The 24,155-nt window shown below is 38.7% G+C and overlaps 1 protein-coding gene across 2 annotated transcripts in view; it reads right to left on the bottom strand.

Moving 5' to 3' along the window:
* fibcd1b (fibrinogen C domain containing 1b) overlaps positions 1-22,269 on the bottom strand; it is a 111,612-nt gene extending 89,343 nt beyond the window's left edge. For both annotated transcript variants that reach the window (XM_062434677.1, XM_062434676.1), the window contains exon 1: positions 22,198-22,269. In XM_062434677.1, coding sequence (XP_062290661.1) covers positions 22,198-22,269 — 72 coding nt within the window. The remainder of the gene's footprint in view (positions 1-22,197) is intronic.
* Between the last annotated feature and the right edge of the window lie 1,886 nt (positions 22,270-24,155).

A 24,155-nucleotide genomic window follows, 5' to 3' on the forward strand; every position in this document is an offset into this window, starting at 1 on the left:
ATAGAACAAAACAACGAGGGAAAGGACACATACAGGGATACAGATACCAAATGGGGCAACAGCAATCGCAGAACCTCAGGAATCAAAACAAGAAAATACAGTAACTACTATATTGAAGACACCCGCTACCCCAGATTGTGTCAGTGTGCTGTCGCAAGGACTTTTCCCTCACCTACACACGAATGAATTTCACACCAAGATGGATCTATTTAGATTGAACTGCTGCCTCCATCTGTAAGTGTGGTGCCACCAAAACACCAAAATGAGAGATGTCAATACGGCCCCAAGTTTTCTTTTCAGACCTAAGTGACATTTTATGCTTCCAGTATCAAATATAACTCTAACTGCCTTTACTGGACTTTGACATTGAGAATTTGTTCTCTATACCTGATTAGACTGTTTTGAATTTGACCAAATCCCAAAACAAGCTTTGATTGTCAAGCCAAGAATGAGTCAATTATCATAAAACCAGTTGACAGAGTGGCAATGGATAAGGACAAATATGTTGAAGAGGCCTTACAGCAATTGGATAACCCCGAATATTATCATAAGCTGTCCTCAAATCCATTAAGCAACACACAGGAGACATTGAGAGAAATGCTGTCCACAGGCAGGGCAGATTACTAAACAACACTACTTCTTGTAGTGTGCACATCCTAGGATACCCACTTTTTACATTCTCCCCAAGGCTCATAAGAATCTGAATCTCCTCCAAGGAGGCCTATTATATCATCTAATGGATCCTTTACAGAGCCTGCCTCTCAGTTCAGTTTGTGGAGTTTCATATTAAGCCTTTGACTCACCAACTGACTTCATACATCCGGGACACTTTTCGTGTTCTAAAGGTCCTACAGGAAATGAGAATTGCTGCTGATGTCTCTTAGTAACTTTGGAAGTGGAATCCTTCTATGCTAATATTGACCATGACGATGGATTGAAAGCTTTGAAACACTTTCTATGGAACAGGCACACAGACATTTTGCTTCCTTCCGAGTTCACTGGTCATCTTTCAGGATGTACTGTACGTATTTCTTATCCAAGACCAATTGCACACTCAGCATCAGCAATAAGGGCTTGTTTTGCTCTTAATTATGTCAGCCATTTTTAGGTTCATGGGAAAAGGATTACTGAACACTAACAACGCTAACAACAGACTATCTCTAAGGGTGAGGATGGCCAGTTTCAGATTACAGTAAAGGAACTGACAAAAACGCTGTGCTGAGATCAGATCGTTTCCATCTTAATTGGCTTTAGGACAACCTGTTGGCCAATTCCAACATCTTCAATGTATTTGTGACACTGTTCAAGAGTTTGAAAACCAAGCTATAATCTTGGCAGACTGCTTTGCACAGAGTAGCAAAAAAATAAAAAAAACTGTCTAGAATGCTTTCAAAAAAGCCCAAGTCTACCTCTTGATCTGAAAAAGAGAAGAAATTTCTCAGGACAAAATCAGGTTTACTTCGTCACAGGATACAGTTCTCTAGCAAATCCCATAAAAAGGATAATACACTCAAACTGGAATCTCATTAAAGTGACCCTATTCTTGGGGAAGTTTTTCCTGCCTCTCTGAAGACCAGTTTCAAGAGAGCCCCTACATTACGGGATGTTAGTGCCAAGCCATCTCCCTGTTAATAATAAACAAAACAAAAAAACTTCATCGACCATTGAAGGATACTTCCACATGCAGCTTTTGCAACCATTGTGTTAAGATAAAGGAATGTAAGGAATTCGGTTACAATTTAAGACTTATGAGGTGTATGACATCAAAACATGTATCAACTGTAACAGTATGGTTGTTGTGTACCATTTATCTTGTACCTGTGGTTGTTTTTTACATAGGCCGGACAAAGAGACTGGGACAGAGTCTCTGAGCATACAGTAAGTATGCTATCCGAAAAGTTTACTTGGATTACCCTATGGCTAAACACTTTTATAATGTAAACAACAGTAATCCAGTCAACCTTATGGTTGAAGGCCTAGAAACCATCAAAACTAAATGAAGCAAGTCCTCTTTTCAGTCCTCTTTTGTAGTTGTTCTGATGTTGTCGGGTGCCTGTGCTGCTGTAAATTGGTACATATTGATATATTCTTTTAATCTTGTCTGTACAGTATATCTTTTTTTTCTTAATTTGTTCTCATTATTTTTCTTATAATCATTTTCTTCCTTGCTTTGGAGAGCTATCAAGAGGTCATACTATGCATTTCTCAACTGTGAGTTCAATGGATTTCTGTTCAGGTGTTTGCAATTATCTTGAAGGGGAAACTGTGTGCTGAGAGCACCACCCTGAAGAGGGCTATTTGTACCACTACACTATGGGTGGTAACATAGATCTATTTTAACATGAACAGTGTTTTGTCTTTGTTTTTTCTTTTCTTGTTTTAAATCACCATGACAGCTTTCTGAGTAAAGCCTCTTAAACTTTTTTGCCAGAAGTGTGCCTTGGACAACTTTTGTTTATGAGCTTTTTTGTTCTTTACCAAATAACACCTTAATCACACTTGTTTGAACTTCCGAGGACTGCAGACTTTTTCTTTGTGAAAAACAAAGCGTTCCTCTAACCTTTAAAGTGCAATATCTCACCTCTCTGTGCTTTTTGTGTGAAAGATGGAGCATGAAATAAAAGAAATAAAGGTAGAAAACCTACACCTGCACCAGTCAGTTAGAACTGAAGTAGCCCCTTGGATGAAAGGTGAAACATCTTCGAGTATCTACAACCAAGTCACGCTGTCCTTGATTCAGCCCTCCTTGGATGATATGAGCTTAGTTAGCAGTTATGAATATACCCAGCATGCCAACAGCATAGTGCTACTACTGATAGTGACACTTCTCATAAATGCAAAAGCAATTTTCTCAGAAGGGCCTTCGCTATAATGGAAGCATTCTAAATTTCTGTGCAAAATAACCCCTCAGAAGCAATGGTCAATGCGTGCAGTACATACTGAATACAGTCAGTTTAGGCACACATCATGAAGGGGCCTCTTCATGCAAAGTGTGGGGGTTTGATCACTGACTTTTCAAGAGGTGGTATAAGCTATTCGGAAATGTATGTGAAATTGTGTAATTTGCTTAAAATGCAAGTCCTCCAAAAGATTACATAGGTCATTTGTACCAGCACTCCAGAATTACCTATTAGAGCGATATATGCTGCTTTCCAAAACAGGAGCGTAATATGCTGGTTTCCAAATCACTTTTAAAATAATTATGTTTTGTGTTTATGGTGGACAACACTGTGGTTAAGGTCTGGTTAAGTTTAGGCACAAAAACCCTGGTCTAACTAATTATCTAGCCATCCACCCAAACCTGCCTCCTCTTAATAAAATAGTCACCATATAGAAATCATCTGAACTGCGTCACTTCACTGGGTCATAATTACTGTGGATGCTTGATGGCATCTATCACTCAAACGTAACTATAGGTAGTTTTTGGTGACTGAATTTACAACCTATATGGTAGTTTTTCTTGGGAGAACAGGCTCTTAAAATGAGATCTCATATGAATAAATGTTTAGTTTTGAAATTTGTGAAAAGAAAAGATAACAAAAAACAGATTACCTGCCATGGAATAACATGATATATATATATATGGTCCTGTCCTGGCAAAAGGTCAAAACTAATGAAAATAAAATGCAAACAGAAACAGCATTATGCATAAAACACTACCACCACTGCAATAAATAAATAAATATAACTGCAAACACATACAGTTAGCACTGCTTTCCATTTCTTAAGGAAAGCAATTGAACGCCATTTTAGGGGAACTGATTAGGGCAATAAGGTATCATGTTGTATGTAGAATGTATTTTGCAGTCTTTTCTTTACATAGTTTCCACTGTGTGCAAGATCGGATACATACAAGCTTCACATTTCCACAAGGTTGGTTAATAAAATATTGTAATCTAATGTAGTTAAAGTATTCAGAAAATTATGCAGTAATTTAATACTACATGCAACAACTTTCACCTCAACTGATTGTGGAAAATTGAAGTGTGTCAATATCTGAGGGCACAGTTAATGCAGTCCAAATTGTAACCTGGTTTAATGCGTAATACTTTCAATTTAGCACTTCTGTGCAAATAAGAAAAGAGCTTCTTTAGCTGGTGAAGTGAAAATGGAGGTACACTTTATTCAAAAAAGATCCTAAGTCAACAGTCTGAATCCTTGGGATTGAGGCAAATATGAGAGCAGAAGCAGTGGCTTGCTCTCTGGCTGTTGGTAAAAGGAACTGCCACAACTGTCGCTTTTTTCCCCATGAATGCAGTAAGGCAATGTCAAAGAAAATGTAATCCAAATGAAGACTCTGAAGAAGGCAGGAACTAAATCAAAGTAGAGTGACTGCATAAATAGACCAGTTGAGTGTAGTTAGCAGGTACTAAACATCAGTCATACTCTGGAAGTAACAGACAAGCTATTGACTATGTTTACTCAACTGGAACTATATAATAACTCAAACTCACTTCACATCTGACAGATTTTTCATCCCAACTTGCTGCAATGAGTACATAAGTGCATTAGTTAGAGGTTTAAAAAAAAAACCCAAAAAACGGCATATATCCTCTAATGCTTCTGCATCAAAACAACCGGATCAGATGAGCAGCTAAGCAAAACAAATCTTATTGTGATTTCCTGCAGGGGATTACAGAATAATAGATCAAGATGGCAACCGATTTGATTTGGGCGGATTCATACAGTTGAATAAAGTTCCAAATGGGAAATCACTGTGCTACTAAACTTTTCACAGCACAAAACTACATTAGTTTCATTTTCACTAATTAATGAACACATTGCGCCAATACGCACACACATCCTTACAGTCTACCAACTGTAAATGAGTCTCACAGCAACAGCAGGTGATGATGGTGAACATGTTTATATGGTAGACCCATTCTGAAAATGTGGAAACTTTAAAACGAAGACACACAAGAACTTAATTAATGTAGTCCACTGCTGACAATTCCTCTGGAGTTGTGAGATTAAACCACTTCATTAGTGTCTACAGAGACAACAGACTACAGATGAGAAAGACAGAGCTTGGGGAGAGAGGAATGGGAAGACAGAGAAAGAGTAAGAGGCTGCTTTGTTAGTGAGCAAAAGAGACACTTTCAAGGCAGTAATTATGACGCAGAAAGAATGTAATTATTTTCCCAGAATGCCAGAGGGCTCCAAGTGGCTTCTAATGGTGATGGGTGACAATCTAATAGACCACACATGTAAGTAGTGCATTGGGGGTTTATTGGTGTTTAAATGTAAGTGGCTTGTCTGAATGCATCCAGGCTGCTTTCTAAAGGTATCGGCAGTGGCTGCACCCTGGCATGATGTGACAAATTTGATCAGTGAAAAGCAGTGTCATGTGGTGTCATTGTGCATATCACACAATCTGACAGCTCACAGTAATAACCCAGAGGTATTGTGGATACTGGTTAAAGGTTCTATATGTAAGAACGTTTGAGCAAATTACATGTTTTAATTGTTTTTGGGTTTTTTTTATGGCTGATGAGTGAACAGGTTGTAACATAACATGATGAATGAGACTTTCCCTGACTTTCTTGGTTGTCTGCAACAGCCTGGATTTTCTGCAAAATCATACGGATGTGACATTCTTGCCTCTCTACCGCTAACAACAACAAACAACTAGCATAAAGACACAACATTACACAACAATAACATAACAAAAACGGTGCTATCTGACTATAAACACCCTGCACATTTCACAACAAAACAGCCGCACAATGAGAAGTCGCCCACTCCTGAGCACACACACACATTTCCTCAACAAAGGAGCAGAAAACAAGCCCTAGAATGATAGCAGAACATAGCATGACCCTTTTGTATTTCTTTTGGTTTTTGAATGGGAGCAAGAGATGCTTTGCAGAAAAACTGTGCAAAACACAACGTTAGAGATCTTTTGTGTTATTATGAGAAGTTTAAGTGAAGAAAAAGACACCACCTGCAATAGTCTTGCACTGCAACTTGCTCTAAGCATGCGAGTGAGCGTGAGCAGCAGGATGTAGACGGCAGCTCACTTAATGGCCACCGGTGTCACTAATGAGAAGGAATTTCTGAATCATACATATAAAACCTTTAAGCCACCATTACATTTTTCACTCCCCTAGAAATCCTCAAAGTGTTTTGTATCTAATTCACAATTAGATGAAGAGACTCAATTAAAATGAAGTAAAGGTAAAGTAAAGGGTGAAATTGTGATTTAGATTTTTTTATTGCAGATTGAACATTGTGTTTTCACTATAAAACGTATTTAACTATATGGCAGAATCACAGCTGTTTTCCTTTTAATTATCCAGTTGAATAGCATATCTGAATGGAAAAAAGTGATTTTTGAAAGACAGACAGATTTTGACACAGGATGGTAAACAGCATAGAGAGGTATCTCACTAAAAATTACTTTTCTCACATGGGCCAAAGTGACAGAATAAATGATCCACGATAATGGATAAACCACTTTGCACCTTGTTGCTGCTTTTCCCAGGGTACTAGTGTGAACAAGGCTTTATGGGAAATGAAGCATTCTCTGTATAACTCCTGCGAGAGAACTGCAGTGATGAGTTAAAACGTCTGGACTCCTAATGGAAGGCTTGGTTGTGAGAACGAACCGCAAAAGTTTTTTCTTTTTTTTCTTTTCTCCAAACCTCTGTCAGCTCACATTTGCACACTTTCTTCACACAGTCATTTCCTTTCCACTCAGCCAAAAAGTCGATTCAAGAAGCTTAGTATTCTGATTGAAATCATAAATCCATTTTTATTTATTTCCAGATTTTCATTTTGTAAGATCTATTATTGAAAAAGGGGGATATTGCACAGTATGCAGTGACATTTAGAGTAAGCCACTACAACAAAATGATGTGGCTGGTAGCATCACATCTCTAAGAATATCTGCTTAGAAGCAGAGTGCAGGTTGTGTGACAGATGCGATGAGTAAGCTGAATTTTATTCTAATAAACGGTGTAGGGGGTTACGTTCACCACCACTCTCAATACTCTGATCAGCATTTGACCCGTGACCCAGCTCACAGCCAACTTCTAATTGTGACAAGGCACATATGGCAGATAATTATTCAGAATAATCTGTTGCCATGGTGATGGTTGACCCTGATGACTATTGATGCATCCTCTTCATGTCCAGCTCTGTGGTTGGAGGCAGTTTTGCCTCTTTGCCCTCTTAAAGTGCTGGGGATTAGGGATGTACATTATCACTTTAATCTCCTCTTTAACCCCTTCAATCAGTCTCGCAGCCCCCGCAGAGAGAGGGCCTCAGCCGCTCTGCTGAGCTGCATATGGCCATGGACAGACGTATGTTTTGCTGCTGGTGTATTTTATGAAGGCCTAATAAAAACATAAGATTTCATTCTCTCAGTAGTGCTGTTCTATCTCAGTAATCCATTTCAATCCTCATCTCCATCAGCCCCCCCCCCCCCCCGGTGTCTCTAAGTGTATGCCCATGATATAAATACACCAAGCTACCATTGAGCTCTTACTCTGTCTCCCCCTCCGACAGTCTTCACCAAAATGGATAAACAAGCCTTTCACTCTTGAGATGTATAAAATAGAAAAAACAAAATTTACTGGTGAGGCATTCCTCCAGATATCCCCCTGAGCTGTGTGAGCATGAAATATGAAATTGCTCTGAGTCATAATTGAGTGGCAACGGCAAGATAATTGGTTTTGAGTTTTAAGAAATGCAAAGATTGAAAGTGACTCAAATCAGTAACAACAGTCAACAAGCCATTACGAAATGCGTTAGATACAAATTACAACTTTAATATGGTAATAATTTAGTTGGAAAATAGCAGACATTTTGAAAAATGGAGTCACATTTTGACAGTGATGCTCATCAATCTGGAAGTTACGTAAACACACAGTAATAGAAGGATTTCAATTATTGTCCTTGTTCTTTACTCAAAATGGAAACCTCTCAAATCCAAAACATGCGAGTGGACAATATGAACACAACCATAGAATAACAAAGGCTACAAAGCAACCATTTTTTGAAGCTTTGATTTTTTTCAACATAGACATCTGACATGACAATATAAAAATAACTGAAAATCACAAAAGTCATGACATGTAAGACACAAAGGTGACACACACTAAACATCCGAAATAATATTAACAGAGGTATCAACACGTTACAAAGTAGTAGATTTTTTGGGATTAAATAAGAGCAAGAACTGCCCTGTTGCAGTGATGTAGGGATGTGTTTAAAAAGCCTGCATGTAGTTTTATAACTTGTATGTGGGCATATGTTTGAGAGGCCACTTAAGTAAAATAAAGAGCTGTAAATGGGACATTGTGTCTGTTATTCTTGCTATTAGTGTAAAGATTTACAGAGGAATTACAAGGAATTACGAAGGGGTTTTCTTTTTCGGTAACACAAAAGTACTCTAGCAAGTTACTTTGCTCAGAAAGTAATACTGTAATGTAACAAGTTACTTTTTAATGGCAGTAACTTTGTAATGTAATTAGCTACTTTTAAAAAGTAGTGTTCCCCTACACTGCTTGTGAGTTTGTTAGTTAACTGACAGTGTCTGGTGAGAATCTAAGCCACCTCTGTTTCTGTGACCCCTGACCCATCTCACTACAGGCTGACAGCAGCTGTCATGCCCCACATCCTGAAAAACCACAGCACACAGCAAACACATCAAAGCTATCCAAAATATAAAATACATTATCATCATTTTCTTTGCCCGGTTGGCTGATAACAGACAGCGCGTTAACCTCAGAAGTGAACAATGTCAACCTACCAAAACAAAGGTCAGCAAACCAAGATCCCACCTCTTTGTTCGCTCTTCCCCCTGACCTCTCATCCCAAACCTGTCATCATCCCGTCATCCTTCTCTCCTACATCCACTCCCCTTGGCCATCCTGCCCTATAGTGCTAAATAGTTTATCTCTTCATCGTCAACACATTTGCAATAAATCAATGTGAGCTGAGGGGCTGTAGAAATATTGAGTCTGATTGATTTCTTATGTTGCCACATTATAGGTGCCTGCGAGGAGACTGCCAGATTCCATTTCCCAAGTGAGAGAGGCAGAGAGAGATAGAGAGAGAGGATACGCTTAAAATACACTGAAATAAAGCTGAAGACCTAAACAGAGCTGAAGACAATAACCATTTCTATCTAGCTACAAATCCAATGTTGTTGACAAAAAAGAAGAAGAAAAAGAATCAACTTTGTTTCCTCTATATGTGCTTCTCTGAACTTCTCTCCCAAAATTTCTGGACATCAGACTTGTTTCTTTTGTTTCTCCAAATAAGTTCCCTCACACTCTCCGTAAATCCCCATCTCTTGCAAACTTCATCTATTAGTCATTGCATTTGTAAGGAAGATTTGACTAAAGGTGGCAGACAAATGGCTGAGACACAGCCCAGTGCTGACAGGCTCAGCTGTATAAGAGCTTTTACAATCCCAGACTAACTCAGACTGGAACTACACATACCTGATTATCTGACAACTTAACCAGAAAAAAATCCATTTAAGTTTTCCAATAAAGAGCAACGATGAAAGTGAGGGGTATTTTGTAGGAGGAAAAATTACTTTTTAAGCTATATTTTAACTGCAGCTCCCAGAGTGCATTCATATGTTCTCCACAAGACTTTACATAATATCTGATGAGCAAAAAATATTCTAAAAACACAATAATACAAAGATGGAGGACAGATAATGGCTCTTGAATGAGGCTAGCAATGAATGGGAAGTCCTATAGACAAATCATGCTATGACTGAATAATCTCCCCATGACTGAGGATGTCAAATTTTATTATTGATAATATGCATACATTTTAATCATTACCTTATTGTAATGTTAATCTATTCTACTGTGAATAATTTCTTCTCAATGTGTAAAACAAATCTGGGTAATATTAAAATGTGGATTTCTGGTTCTGTTCATCATTTTCCAAACCTGCTTCTAATACAAAATAAATACCTTTCTAGACTGCTCTAAACCTTATCTGATACCTCAATATTTTGAACAAGTTGGTCCAAAACTGAACTGTACAGGCTGTACCTCAGTTTTGAAAAATTCCACCAATTTTACCTATCAAAGTCTGTTTACAGGTAGAGGGAGCACTGCCGCTTATGTGAAAATAGTTCTATTAAGCACAAATGGAATATGACATTCATGTTTTAATAAATGTATAATCACCTGAAAATAATAATCTTTTTGTTTTTTGTTACCTTAGAATGAGTCTTTTATGTCTACCCACCATGTTGCACCACCATCTTTTTAAAATAGCCCAGAGCGCACTTAGAAAGGGAAGGGGGGCTGGGTTATTCAATTTGTTGCAATCTGCAACCTCACCACTAGATGCCACTAAGTCAGACAGGTCCTTTAAGGCAACATCAGTTAGGACTAAAGACTAAAGAAGTTTGAAAATGACAAAAAAATAAAATTAAAAGCTAGAAACTACATCATTTCAGACCTCTGTTGTCCAATACTCATTCCCACTAAAAACTAGTGGCTCGAGGCTACATTAGTCGCTACTAGCATAATTAAACTCTATAACAGAACTGTTGCATACAATAAAAATATAATATCTGTGATTGCCATGAAATTTGGTGCATACGTTCATGTTCCCACCAAAAATGTACGCAACACTTCTTGCACAATTGTCATGTTAGAAAATGTCTACTAACATTTCAATGTGTACCTTTCACTGTAGCTTCTATTTTCTTTAATGTACAACACTAACTGTAGAGTATGTCTGTGCATGTGTGCCTCATTTTATGTGTCTGCTTGCAAAGACTTGTCTGTATGCCCGTGTTTGTTTCTCTGAGGAATACGTCCTGTTCTCCATGCTGCCAAGTTCCACAACATCAGCAGAAACTACTGGTCTGCACTTCTCTACATTTCCATATCCAATCTCATTCAGACTTAGGTTTTGCAGAGAGGTGCAGAATTTCACCAGCGGAAACAAGAAATAACCAAATATAGTAAATATGAGCTTGTCTACTTCAGCCAAAGCAGGGGGTCAGAAATCACCTGGAAATTACAGATGCAAGTTAAAATGTGCAGAAAACATAATGTTTTCCTTTCCTGTTAATAAAATGTGTACGACACAGCCAGATCCAACATCCACGATTTTTTAAAAATAGGTCAAAAACATTTTAATGTTTCTTCCCAAAGATACAGTATAATAAACCCAGCTATGCTAGCTAGGGACGGGATTTTTCTCAACATCAATCCTTCTTCTACATTTTTTGATTGATTTAATGTTTGAATCATTTACAGGGAGGGTTTTAGAATAACAACAAGCCATGGGAGTCAGTCCTACAATTCCTCATTTATTCAAATGTGCCACTTTCCCCCAGCACATCTGAATAATGGCACACACGTCTGCCAGATTGAATTTTTGATGATGAATAAATAATGGATGTTGGTGGATAAGTCTGTTAATATATTAGCTATGAGTTTGTCATAACTGTTTAATAGGATAGCTGCAATAAATACATCTCTGCATCTCTTTGTGCCTCCCTCTCTGTCTGTCTAGTTCTGAATATTTTCATGCATCATTTCATTTTCTATATCTCTCCTCAAACTATCCTAACTCCTAATGCTCTGCTCATCCTCCTATCAGTCACCTTACCTCCTTCGTGAAGTTTTCATTTCATTTTGCAGATCACAGATTAAAAAAAGAAAAATCCCATTTCTGTTTCAGATGAATGAATGTCATTTCTATCAATGGGAACTTGGCTGTTTTGCTGCATGGATGACACTGACGATATGCTTCATAACTTGAGGTATGTCAATGTACATTTTTAGCTACATTTAAAAAAATGCAGAATTAGATTTTGCTGGGGAGTGATCAGTTGACCATGAAAACTGTGACATAAGACGCAGTCTATTTTGGGGGGATGTCATGCTGGGGAAAACAGCTTTTCTATAAAGACTGGGTTATTTGAATGCACCATGTAGTTATTGATTTATAAACACGTGTTTATACTCAAAAACTTTCTGAATTTGATTTGAATTGAAAAACAATCAAAATACACATATTACACCTGAAACAGTGTGTCGGGTTAATGGTTAATGGACTGGGTTCGGGTTAGGCTTTCAATTAAACCTTTTAAAAGAAGACAGTAATATTACATAATTAATACAGTGTGTAGCTGTGTGCTCACTCGAGGTCCCAAAAACTCTTCAGAGCTGTCGCTGTGTGCAAATAGCCTACTACACACGAGTCGCGCTTTTGCACATTGCGCTTCATCATCTGTTTGGTCTGTAACTAGTGTCCCGAAATACTTCTGATCAACACACAATCATTTTTCCGTACAACATACAGCATTAACAGGTCATTTATTTTCATTAGCTGACGAAACAGCTGGAGCATGCAGCGCGTGGACGCTAACATCATTATGTTTAAAGTTATAGTTATTGTTATAGTTATCATTCTTAGTGTGGATGACCCTTTACATACCTATAATCATATCCAACCTCTCTTTGCATTTTACTGGTGTATAGGACACACCTCACTTTTAAATGAAAAAAAAAAAAGTGTTATAGATGCATCTTATACACCGTTTTTTACGGTACATTTCCTCTTTGGTTTATTGTAAGAAATGTACCTTAAAACATCTATGAAAAATGATTCTTTGCTCATTCCTGTTTTTCTGATATATTTCACCTCACATGGCATTGAATAACGAGGCAATCATTCAACTATTGTATTCTATTCACAAATCAAGAATACTTATTAATAGGGACAACAAAGGTTTCTCAGCCTTCATCCCTCTAGTCAATTAATGTTGCTATTAACCTTGAGACACCTGATGGTGCCTGGCCTATAATGATGCTATTATGTTTTCTCCGTTAGCTTAAGCAAGTCATTAGCAGGTAAATATATGAAGCCAGTTTCCTGTGGAAATGACTCTATTTAGCTCAAAGGAGTACCAATAATGTGATTTTAGGGAGACTAAAAAGTACGAGAAAGTTAGAAAACAATGCAGCTCAATCACAGGCAGTCTGTTGGTTTAACACAAAGATAACATTGCATTGTAAACACTAGAAGTGGAACAGATGCCAAACTCTTACATCACTATTTTAGCAATCAGCTCTGGTTCGCTGCCAGGCATTTTCTGTATTCCAGCAGTTTTCAGGGTAATTGTGTGTAAGTTAAGTTAAAATTGCCTTCTCATCTTCCTCCCTCTGTCTTATAATATTCTTCTGCTCAAGATCCAATGGCCAGAACAGATTGATTAAACTCCATTTATCATAAATTATTCACTGGATTTGATAGTCTAATTAATTCCTTAATTATTTTATGTTCAGTCTGCATTCTTACTAAGACACGTAACCTACCACAAAAGAGAACTGAGCTCCTGTGTGAATGTAATTTGTTGTCCATGCGCACTCGCATGCATGAGAATTTGAGAGTGTTGATTAATGATGAGCACAGAGAACAAAAAGGATAAGTCCATTATGTTGTGGGAAGTATGTTCTCTTACAAGCCAAATCTCACATTTCTATTTGATCAAGACTCTAGTGTCACACGAACAGAGCTCTTTAACTCTCAGATTGAAATCGCCAGGAGGAAATTGGACACTTCTCACTGCAGATATGGAGATAGAGCCCAATCTGTCAGCAGAATAGCCCTGGCTAGTTGTCCATCAAGATGAGTGAACTCCGTAACACATGCACACACTGTGTCTCTCTCATCCCTCACTCCACCACTCTGCCTCATTTCCAGCCCACTCTTTTCCCTCCATCTGCACACCTCTCATCTGCCTCTCACAGGTGATTTCCAATGCATTTTTAATGATGATTTAGCAGGGAAGTGAATAATAAATTGCAGAATGGCAATATTACAGTCTTCCACAGTAAACTTATTTGGGGGGGAGTACATACATTTATCTTTCCTTTGGAGTTTTTTTTTCCCTCATTCATGTTTCTAAATAGATATAGATACGTATATATATACACACACACACACACACACACACACAAACACGCATGAGGGGCTGGATCCTGCAGATGGAAATCTAATGCCTTCGTCTGCCTAGTCTCCCTCTCGCTCACACACTTTTAGCTCTTCTGCTGTGAAACCCTGCCCATCAGGTCAGCTTGCTGACACATCTGTCAATACATGCTCTGGAAGGTAAAGTATAACCTTGCCCTGCGGTGTCTTCCTTATGTTCCCTACTCAGCTTTGCTTTCTTTACATTTAGTCAAAGACAGTAAGACACAGAATGGAACCAACAGCCATGCACATTATGCTCTCCCCCACATATATACGGATATGTAAGTGCATGTGCGCATATCTACACACATTCTCACACACACACACACACACACACACACACACACTAAACCTAAAGTATGTGCAGTACGTAAAATCAACACAATTACCAAGAATCACGAATCAATTAGGTACAATTTCTATTGCAGCTGTTGTTTTGGATGCAAGTGAGCCCTTGGTGATGCTTTGGGGCTTCTGTGATGAGCCTTGTAACAGATCCAAGGATAGACTGTGAAAAAAGGCTTCTTCCCTCCCACGGCAATGTGTGATATATCTGATTAGGCACGTGCATAGTCAGACCTCAAAGGGAGATTCAGCCCCTGCCCGTTTAGCTTTCAAAAGAGAAAATGCCTCCTTTTCTGGGATGTTTAAAAAAAATAAAAAATCGCAATTCCTGTTATTCCTGCTCCATCCAGCCTTACACAACAATATATTCAGTAGTAGTAGCTGAATTTATATTAGTTTATGTTAATGTTAATAATTTACCACAAGGTAAAGTAACTGTAGTTGACAGAACTCGGTGGAAATAACATTCGGATAAGCTGTTATTGTCATCGTGCATCCAAAGCAGGTAATGGATACTGACACATAATCCATTTCTTCAAGTTGTTTAAGTTAGTTATAAAGTTGTGAAAAAGGTCTGCCTCTTTATCCCCCACAAGCTACAAGATAACTACGATATGATACATGAGAGAAGGAATACAACAAAATTAAGGACATTAACTGTTAAAATCTTTTATAAACCAGTTTCCATTTTATCTTAAACTTATGTGTTGCTTTTTTCGAGCTGTGGCTTAAAGGCATCCCAGCTTTCAAGCCTCAGTATGATGATATGATATCTGAATTATATTAAACTAATTTGTTGGGACAGAGTAATAGTATCTTAGACACACAATATCATCACCTTCTTATTGCCCATTATTACTGAAGCAATTTTACCTTCTATGGAGATGTGCTAAGAGATGAATGTGACGGCGAGAGATGCAGCCATGTAGCCAGGAGAAGTGCAAGTGAGGATGTCAGTCAGTGGAATACAGTAGGTAAAAGCTGGGCTGGTTAAATGTGAGGAGAATATACTGAAATACACTTTTCAGTTTCTTTGCATGTAACATTACTTAACTGTTGCGTAGCTGTATTTGAACCAACGTCAGTCATGGGTTGGTTTTAAATACATACATTTTAATATCAATTTAACAGTGTCGCAAAAGTAGTCATTATATAAGTATATATTTATTGAATTACTTATGAATTTGGGCCCCTGCTCCTCTAACATCTTCTGCACATCCCTGTATCTGTATCTTTGTTGGAGGTATGTGGGATTCTTAGCAGCTGGAATCTCTACAGTATCTGCGTCATATTGCAGCTAGCCTGCTGTTTTCTCAGCAATGATCTGGGACCTACTGTGATTCAAACTCTCCAACCCTCCTGTGTCCTTTTTACTCTCCTCTAGCCTGGTTAGTCTTTTGTTATCCCACTCTGACTCTCAAGTTTGTTCTTTTGCTTTTATCAACTCCTATTTTTTTCATTCTTAACCCTGTCCTTCCTCACCTTTCTCAGGGCTTCTTAGCCACCTTGCAGCACCAAAAAGTTGTTATTGAAATGTCTTGTCCCTTTATGTCAGCAAAAGACATAGCAAGGGAGAAAATGAGAAAAAAACATAGAAGAGTGTGAGGGTCAGATAACAGAAGATGAACAAGGCCAGAAGCATTTGGGGTATATGCTTTAATAACCTTCCGACTGGTAAAGCCCTAGCGTCACAGGGCTACTGCACATGCACGTTACACAAAATGGTTCCATCTGTCTGCAGCAGAAACCTAAACAAAATAACATGCCTCTTTATTAAGGCTCTAAATCACTTGCTATGTAAAAGCACTTTTCACTTACGTAACGACTTGACAGTAATGGCTCGTTACCACTTTGATCCACCAACACACACACTTGTCTCACACATTCATACCTTCATTCTAACAATAGGCCTACACTCTTATGAACCACTTAGGTTTTGATCCCACAATTCAACAATGCCAAAGCAATGGATTCCAACTGTGCAGAGCTTGTATAGTATCTGGATGTCTCCAAAACCTTAAAAGAAGATAACATCGCAATGATAAAAAAGGATCAATGGAAGAGAGGTGATTAGAAAAGCAGTGGTGCCAGAGGAGAACATGCCCACTGGAAGATGAGAAACAGAATGAAACATTAAGGCTTACAGTGCATGCCAATATACAGGCAATGTTGTTGTGAAGTGTTGTACCAAAGGGAAATCAATGACACTGAGGGATTTTTTTTTTCTTGATAAACTGAATAACTCTCCTTCTACTCCCCACCCCCATACTCTGTTTAAAAAGAACAATTGATTGATAGAGGCACATGATCACACGATCACAGCGTGCACAGACCCACATAAATAAATCAACCTGTCTTTTATATACTGTACAACTAAATACACACTGCTGCTAACAAAAAACACTGACATGGCCTGATATGATCCATCTCTCCTTTGAGATAGTTGACTCCTCTGAACAGTGATCTGTGTATAGCTGGATGCACAAACTGAACTTAGACAATATGTACACACATACACAAAGACAAAAAACTTTGCAGTCACACTCACTGGCATTAAACGTGCACTTTTGACAGTTACCATCCATAGTGACAGAGTCGAGCGTACACTTACAACAAAAAACTGTCTATACCGTAGAGAAAAAAGTTTATTTGCCCCAATTTTAACTTGTTGAACTTATCTAACAGCAGAATTCTACCAGCTGTATTTTCAGAAATTGTGATCTGTGACATATTGATGAAGCACTTTTGGAGCTTGAAAACTTTTGCTGGCGGGTGTTTCTTTGATGTCACCCAGAGCGGGGTAGGGGAGACTGAAGCTGAGGTTGTTAAGAGTTGAACTACTGTCATAGTAAACTCACAAAACCATATAGACAGTGTTCCAACAATCATTCATGGTGTAAGTGTTGAAATCATCCAGACCTACATATACTTGGGAACTGTGTTTGATGACAGATTGAGATTTAGTGACAATACAACTGAAAAAAATGTTATTCTGAAAAAAAAACAAAAAAAAACAGCGACCGTGCTGCATTTGTAAACGAAACACTTTTGGAGTTTTAAAAAAATATATTTTAAATGTATGTGAATGAAATGTATATGTGTACTTGTTTGCAAACATACTTGCCTCAAATTACCCCTTGAGGGTAATATTTTTGAAGTATTTTAGAATTGAATTGCTATAACAGGACCCCCCACAGGGAAATCACGAGCCCAGTGAACCAGGCAACTGTCTCTGCTTTGCACTGTTCTGCTCCAGTCCCCACTGCCTCCTATACCTCCAGCCAGCTCAGCAGGTTCATTAGTCTGACAAAGATACCCACAAAAACAGCAAGACCACGTCTCACACCTAGTACAGCTTCAGTCACAACATTGTTATACTGTGATTGAGAAGCAATTTTACATGGTAGCAGTGCCTAAGAAAAATGTCCTATAATATTAAACATACCAAATATTACATTAAATATTACAACAGAAACATATACCTGTCATGTGTCAGCTTATAGACAAAAACATGCAGCACTAAAAGTAGGGTTGATCAACTAATTAAAATCATGCTTTGAAAGGGTACAATTTTCAAATCCCAGTGATTTTAATTATCATTTACATAGTTGTCTTAACAAGCTGTAGCAACTGAACGTTTAAACTGGTGGCTGATGATTTCACAAGCTATAATGACAAGTGTTGGTGGAAGATATACTCAGCCATAGTCAATTAACATTAACTCTTTGAGTTGGCCAAAGAACAAACAAGGAATCTTGGCTGTTGTCTGGTTAACATGTTCTCCCTATGCATGCCAAAGACAGTTTTAAGAAAGAGGAAACACCACTTAGTGTCATTTCTTTTATACTTTTGTATCTGTACACTGGCAAACAAAGTGATTGCTCCTGTCAATTTCAGACAGATCGCTCAGTATTTGTGGAGTCTAAATAACAGACAGCAGGTGAACAGAGGTGTCAGGATTTGTCAGTTAAATCCTTCTACACATATTATATCATATCATAGTTTTAAGTGTATCGCCTTAAAAGCTATATATAAATATATCTGTTGATCAGTGAACGTAACTTTAAGCAGAGTGCAGTGCTGTCAACATTGGTTGCCATTAGTCAGACATAAAAAAACCTTGTCAGATGAGACTCAGCAGTAGTTTGTCATTATTACCTTAAGTGGCAGCAATATGCTGACATAGGGACACGTTTGAATGTCATGAGTATACCACTAATGTAATATCTGAATTAATGTGAGCTAAACTGGTCATTTTTAATAGACAATTTTATTGAGGTCCTAAACAACAAGCAACATTATTCTTTGTGATTCTGTGAAAACAAGATACCTTTGTCATCCTGTTTAATACAATTTTGTTGAATATCGCAGACCACAAATACAGGTCTGTAATCTGATTTATAGAACATAACTGGAATTTAAATCACAGTAGTGGTCAGAGAAATCGTGAATTTGATATTTTCCTCAAATCTTTGAGCCCTAATTATATGATATATATATATATTGATGTGATGATGTGTAGATGAAGGAAAGTCCAGCCCTCTAGTGTAGGCCTGCACCACACATGTGGGTATTAAAGTGAGTTAGTGCAAATTGATAAATCCTGGCAGAGGTGTGTGTGCATGTGTGCTTGTGTGCTGTGGATTTCATGCAATCCTGATATCATTTCTGAATTAGATTGCTGCCGGGTCTGTTTTTGATAGATGTGGACCTACAGTATGTCTGCTGTCAAGGCAAACCTTCCTTCTTTTTACAGCTTTGTGCCTGATGTGCTGTAGCCAGTGAGGTGATTTGCCAACTTATTGATTTGATTTTGTGACTTTGATTTCTTTGTGTTGGTGTGTGTTTCTAAAGTATAGCTCAGGCTATAAAATCCCCTAAATTGTCTGTAGGATATATTGCTCTTTAGTGTAATGCGTGTGTGTGCATTTTGGTGTGTAAGCTGGCAAGGAAAACAGATGCATTCTACGTTATTATACTCATACACAAACAGATCTTTCAGTGCTTTGGAGAGTTTTGAGTTCTCAGAATGTTATTGATTACCTCCAACCCGAGTGATCAACCCTACTGGGCCTCACTGACTTCTCAGCTATACAGTGTGTGAGTGTATGTGTGTGTGCATGCATCAGAAAGACAGATGTACAGCAAATCTGTCTTATACATACAGTATATATAGTGTTCAGTGTATATATGTAATGTTTGTGAGTGCTCATTTGAAATTTAAGATTAATTTGAGTTGGGACAAAGTCGCTTGAGCTTTGTTGACTTAAAAATGATACCATGGAAACAGCTATAGCTAACCGCACTATAAGATGCGTTCTTTGTAGGCTTTTTTCTTTTGTTTTTTCCCCCCAAATGATGTGAGAAAAGAAGTTAACTGTAACAAGCACTTTGATGTAAAATCCAACATGTTTTCTCCACCCTGCTATTTCATCTTCCTTTCATTACTATGGTGATAATGGCGAGCAGTGACCTTGACTTATCTCTGATTTTCTTTCTTTGTCATTACAAATGGTTAATATGGAGGTTGCACTGTTTATCCAGCCTCCAATTATGCTCTAACTCGTGGTAGCCATTTTGTTTCTTTAAAGTGTCTCATTTTTATAAACATAAGAACATATCTGACCATGTAGCCTCAGTTTCTGCTGCCTATTATGCAGTGAATGAGGTTTCAAGGCTGATTTTAAGTTGCACAAGAATCTATTCTACTATTGCTTTACTATGACTGGTCTCCATCTGTTACAAAAAGGGCATGGATGACAGCACACCTACAGCAACGAATCAAATATGCATAGTCACCAGACAAATACTTGACCGCATTTTGTAATATCAAAACAAACAAGGGGCCACAAGAGATCTCTATTACCCGACCCTTCCCCACTGAGTCTGAAATGACTGTGTCAATAGCACAGAGGCTGGAGATAAAGGTTTGGTGGTACTGCTCAAGATTACAGAGCGACAGGCAGACGCACAGAGAGAGACAGAGTATTTATGTGTGTCTGTGTGTGATAGCAATATAACGAGCGTAGAAGAAGGAGACAGATAGATTAGATGTTCCCATTTCCCACAACCTCTCATCTCATCCAACGACCTACCCCCGTCTGATCCGGAGTGAGAGTTGGGGTTATGGGACGTATTTTGCCTTTTCATCCTCTAGGCTTACCACTCAGCATATTAGTGCTTCATTTAGTCATTCAGATTTTTTCTTCAAAAACAGAAAATTGAAAAAAAAACCTAAAACATTCAAATGTATCTCATATCTAAGATTTTTTTTTTTTTCTGGCAACTTTGATGAACTGAGACAGAAATATTGGCATTACAGGACACAAAATCATTCAGGTAAAGCCCAGGACAGACATTTTTGCTATTCACATGACCTTTAAGTGGTTATAAAATAGCTTGCAGGCAGTAGGCAGAATGTTTTGCACATATCCTTTTAATCATTGATCAGCTCCTCCTTAGAAGAGTCGTGGTTAGACGAAAATCAGCCGACTGTGATATGTGAAAAATTAACTACAGCCTCGTATCAATCAGCCTTGCATAAATCAATATTAATGTAACTACACCTTATTGAGGACTTAAACACCAGGCCCAGTGCCACTACTCTCCACCTGCAAATGACTCAAATCGAGCCATGAAATTTTACTGCAGCACAAAACAGGGTATGAAGATATTGTCTGACACCTGTCAGGCTATTTAAATTACAAGAAATGTACCATAAGGGTGTTTCAGAAGGATGGTAATGGGCATGTTTCCTTCTTTCTGAATGGCACAATCCAAATGCTTGTGATTAGTTTGAAGTAAAAGAATAACAGAGAACAAAGATGTTCATTTAGAAATGGTTTGAAGTAAGCTATGTTGTTGAAAAACAGCTGGTGAGACAAAAATGCTCATTTATAAAAGCCTGTCAGGTGATTTACATTCCACACTGTTACCTTTTTTCACAACAGGCCATTCAGGCTATTACTGATATTTTTTAAAAGTGCAGGTTTTTTATCCCAAAAACGTAACTTCACTTCTATGTCATATCATTTTATAATGGCTCTGGGGAAGTTTTCACATCAGCACCTTTACATCATTTTTCAGCGAAGTCCCATGATAAATAAATCCATCATCTTTCTCATTAGTCGATGAGTGAGGCAAATCATTCTGTAAGCCAACCAAATGCACCAAGGCAGCTTTATCAGTGCCCCCGAAATCCGATTCCGTGTTTCAGGGGAGCCCTCTCCCTTATGGGCTGTCAATAACCCTCCACTGACCTTGTGAAAACACATTGACTATTCCCTAAAGTGAGCTTGCCTGGCTGCAACACAACGCACGTCTGCTCCTGTCTCAATTCATCCGAGCGGGAGACAGCCTAAAGAGCTCTGGAGTGTTAATGGCTATTGGAGGATATCTGTGAGCCATGTTTCAACACTCTAAACAACACCGATGCGATTTCCAGACTTTCACTTCCAAGTATAACCGGGGTTTACAAGGGGAGGACAACTGATAATATTTGGTGTCCATGCAGCCAAGATGCGCAAACAACTAACCATCTATTCACATTTAGCGCCTACTGTGATTTTTACCATTATTCCCCACAGTTTCCATCTATATCTGTCTCAAGTACTCTAAACTGACACATTCAAGCGTTGTGTCGCGCTAAACAGAAGTAGCCATGGGGATTGTGTGATATGCGGGTGGGTTTAGACATTATGACAGGAACAGAAGTGCCAGAGCCCGGGGAGTCGGGAAAAGCTCATCTGCAGCTACTGTCTCTACAGTGCAGAGATTCGCCCGAGAGCCACATCGCCAAACTGAGCGTGGTAACACTGCACCAAGCAGATGCACCACTCCTCATTAATCCACATAGCATCTGTACAATATATGGCCACGTACCTGGTTTTTATGCCGAGTCCCATCTTCGAGTTCAGAAGAGCTGTTCATGATTCCCCATCGGTCATTTACCATCCTACGGAGAATCTGCACATCAGATCCGCCTGCGTGTTCCAGGCCACAGAGAATAAACCCCGCTCTTTTGAAGTCTTTACCTGTGATTCAGCCTACTCCATGTGAAAAACAAATGAGTAATGAACGTGAAAAAGAAGGAGGCACAACTACTTCTGCAGCTCAGCAACCTCACACACAGCAGAGATTACGCACCAAAATGGAACTTAATTTCCACCCGATTCTTCTGGATATCTGGCCGTTATTCCATTGAAGAAGAATAAAAAGGCTTTTTTCAAGCTTCGGGTTTTGTAACTTGGCTCACAATTATAAGAATATACCCAAAAACAAACACATAAAAATAAATAACCCCAAAACGATCCCGACAGGACCGGGCGCAGTCCATGCAATGAATCGAGAAAATCTTCTTTGGCTCAGACTGCAAAGTGCAACCTGACCTTTTAGTCCATCCACTCCCGTTTCCAGGATAGTTTGATACGCCGGGTTAGCCCTGACTGTGTCCAGTTAGGACTGAACAGGTGAAGACAGGGTGGGATAGGCTCGCAGAACTGCTGCTTCCTCGTTAGTCGTTTGTTAGGTGAGAAGACTCCGATGCCGACCCCAGGGGATGGAGAGACTCCCCCTTATTTGCACCACTCTGATTTGGCTGGTATTTCACAGAGATGCCATTGACAAGACTAGTAAAGGGAGATTAGCGTGCTCCGTTTGTGTGCCGCACGGGGCGCTCCGTGCCTCCGACTGTCAATCAACTCGTCCCTCCGGTGCGCACAGCGCGCTCCACGGCTGCGTTCCTTCACTGCGCTGCCCTTCCCTCGACTGCTGTGCCACTGCCACCTCGCTCGCCTGCTACTTCACTTCCACCGCACTATGGACCCTCCTATTCCACTGCATCCCAAACAGCAGCAGACTGTGGCAGATGTATGATGTGTAGACTACAGACTACAGTGCAATGCGTTAATGTAACACAATCTCAGGATGGCACTGCTGATTAAAAAAACAAAGAAACTACAGGAATAGTGAACCTGTGTTTTGCAAATCTCACAAATGTCGTCATGCCACAGTCTGATTTGTGAAAGGGGAGGATTTAAGAAAAAGCTGCGCACCTGGATACCCTGATTTTAATGCCCCCTTCCAGCCAAACCTGTTTTTCTTATTGTCACCTGACTGATGTTTGATCATCACTGCATCCACATTGACGTATTGCAGAGTTTGACACTATAAATCTGTTTTCCAATGAATCGCCTGAAGGAGGAAAGCTTATCTGTGCCCACCAAAATTTGACTTTAAGGCATGCACCTATAGGCTGCTAGCATGATTTCTGACATCACAGTTAGTTTGGAGCCAATCCCTGTCCAGTATGTAATTTAAACAGGCCTATGATGTGGAAACTTGAAGCTTCCAGTGCGCATACATTAAAAATAAACTTTTCAGTGAAGTAGGAAACATTTTAAATCCAGTAGCTGAATTTTTGAAGTGAACACTATTTGCATATATTTATAGATTTTGGAATCTTTAATGAGGATGAAGGGGTGAGAACTTTGAACTAAACTACATAACTGAACTTTTATGTGGGGAACCCATACCAGACTCAAATTATTATTTGTGTCTTTTATATATCTTAACACATTTTTGGGGGGCATCTTTAACAATTACCTCAACCCATGTAATGACTGTGTGAAATCATTGAGCATTTCTAATTTGAGCGAGAGCAGAACTGCTTGTTTGGGAATTTAAAGCAGGACAACTTCACTGTTGTAGAAGAAAAGACGAAACAGATTATTGAAATGAAATGTGTCTCATTTATATAATAGACATCAGAATGAAGTTAAGCTGAGTTAAGCTTCAAGTTTGTTGTATATTTGCAAGGTACAAGGATAAGTCTGCAAAGA

Source organism: Scomber scombrus, chromosome 15 (assembly GCF_963691925.1).
Source record: "Scomber scombrus chromosome 15, fScoSco1.1, whole genome shotgun sequence".
Classification (NCBI taxonomy): Eukaryota; Metazoa; Chordata; class Actinopteri; order Scombriformes; family Scombridae; genus Scomber; species Scomber scombrus.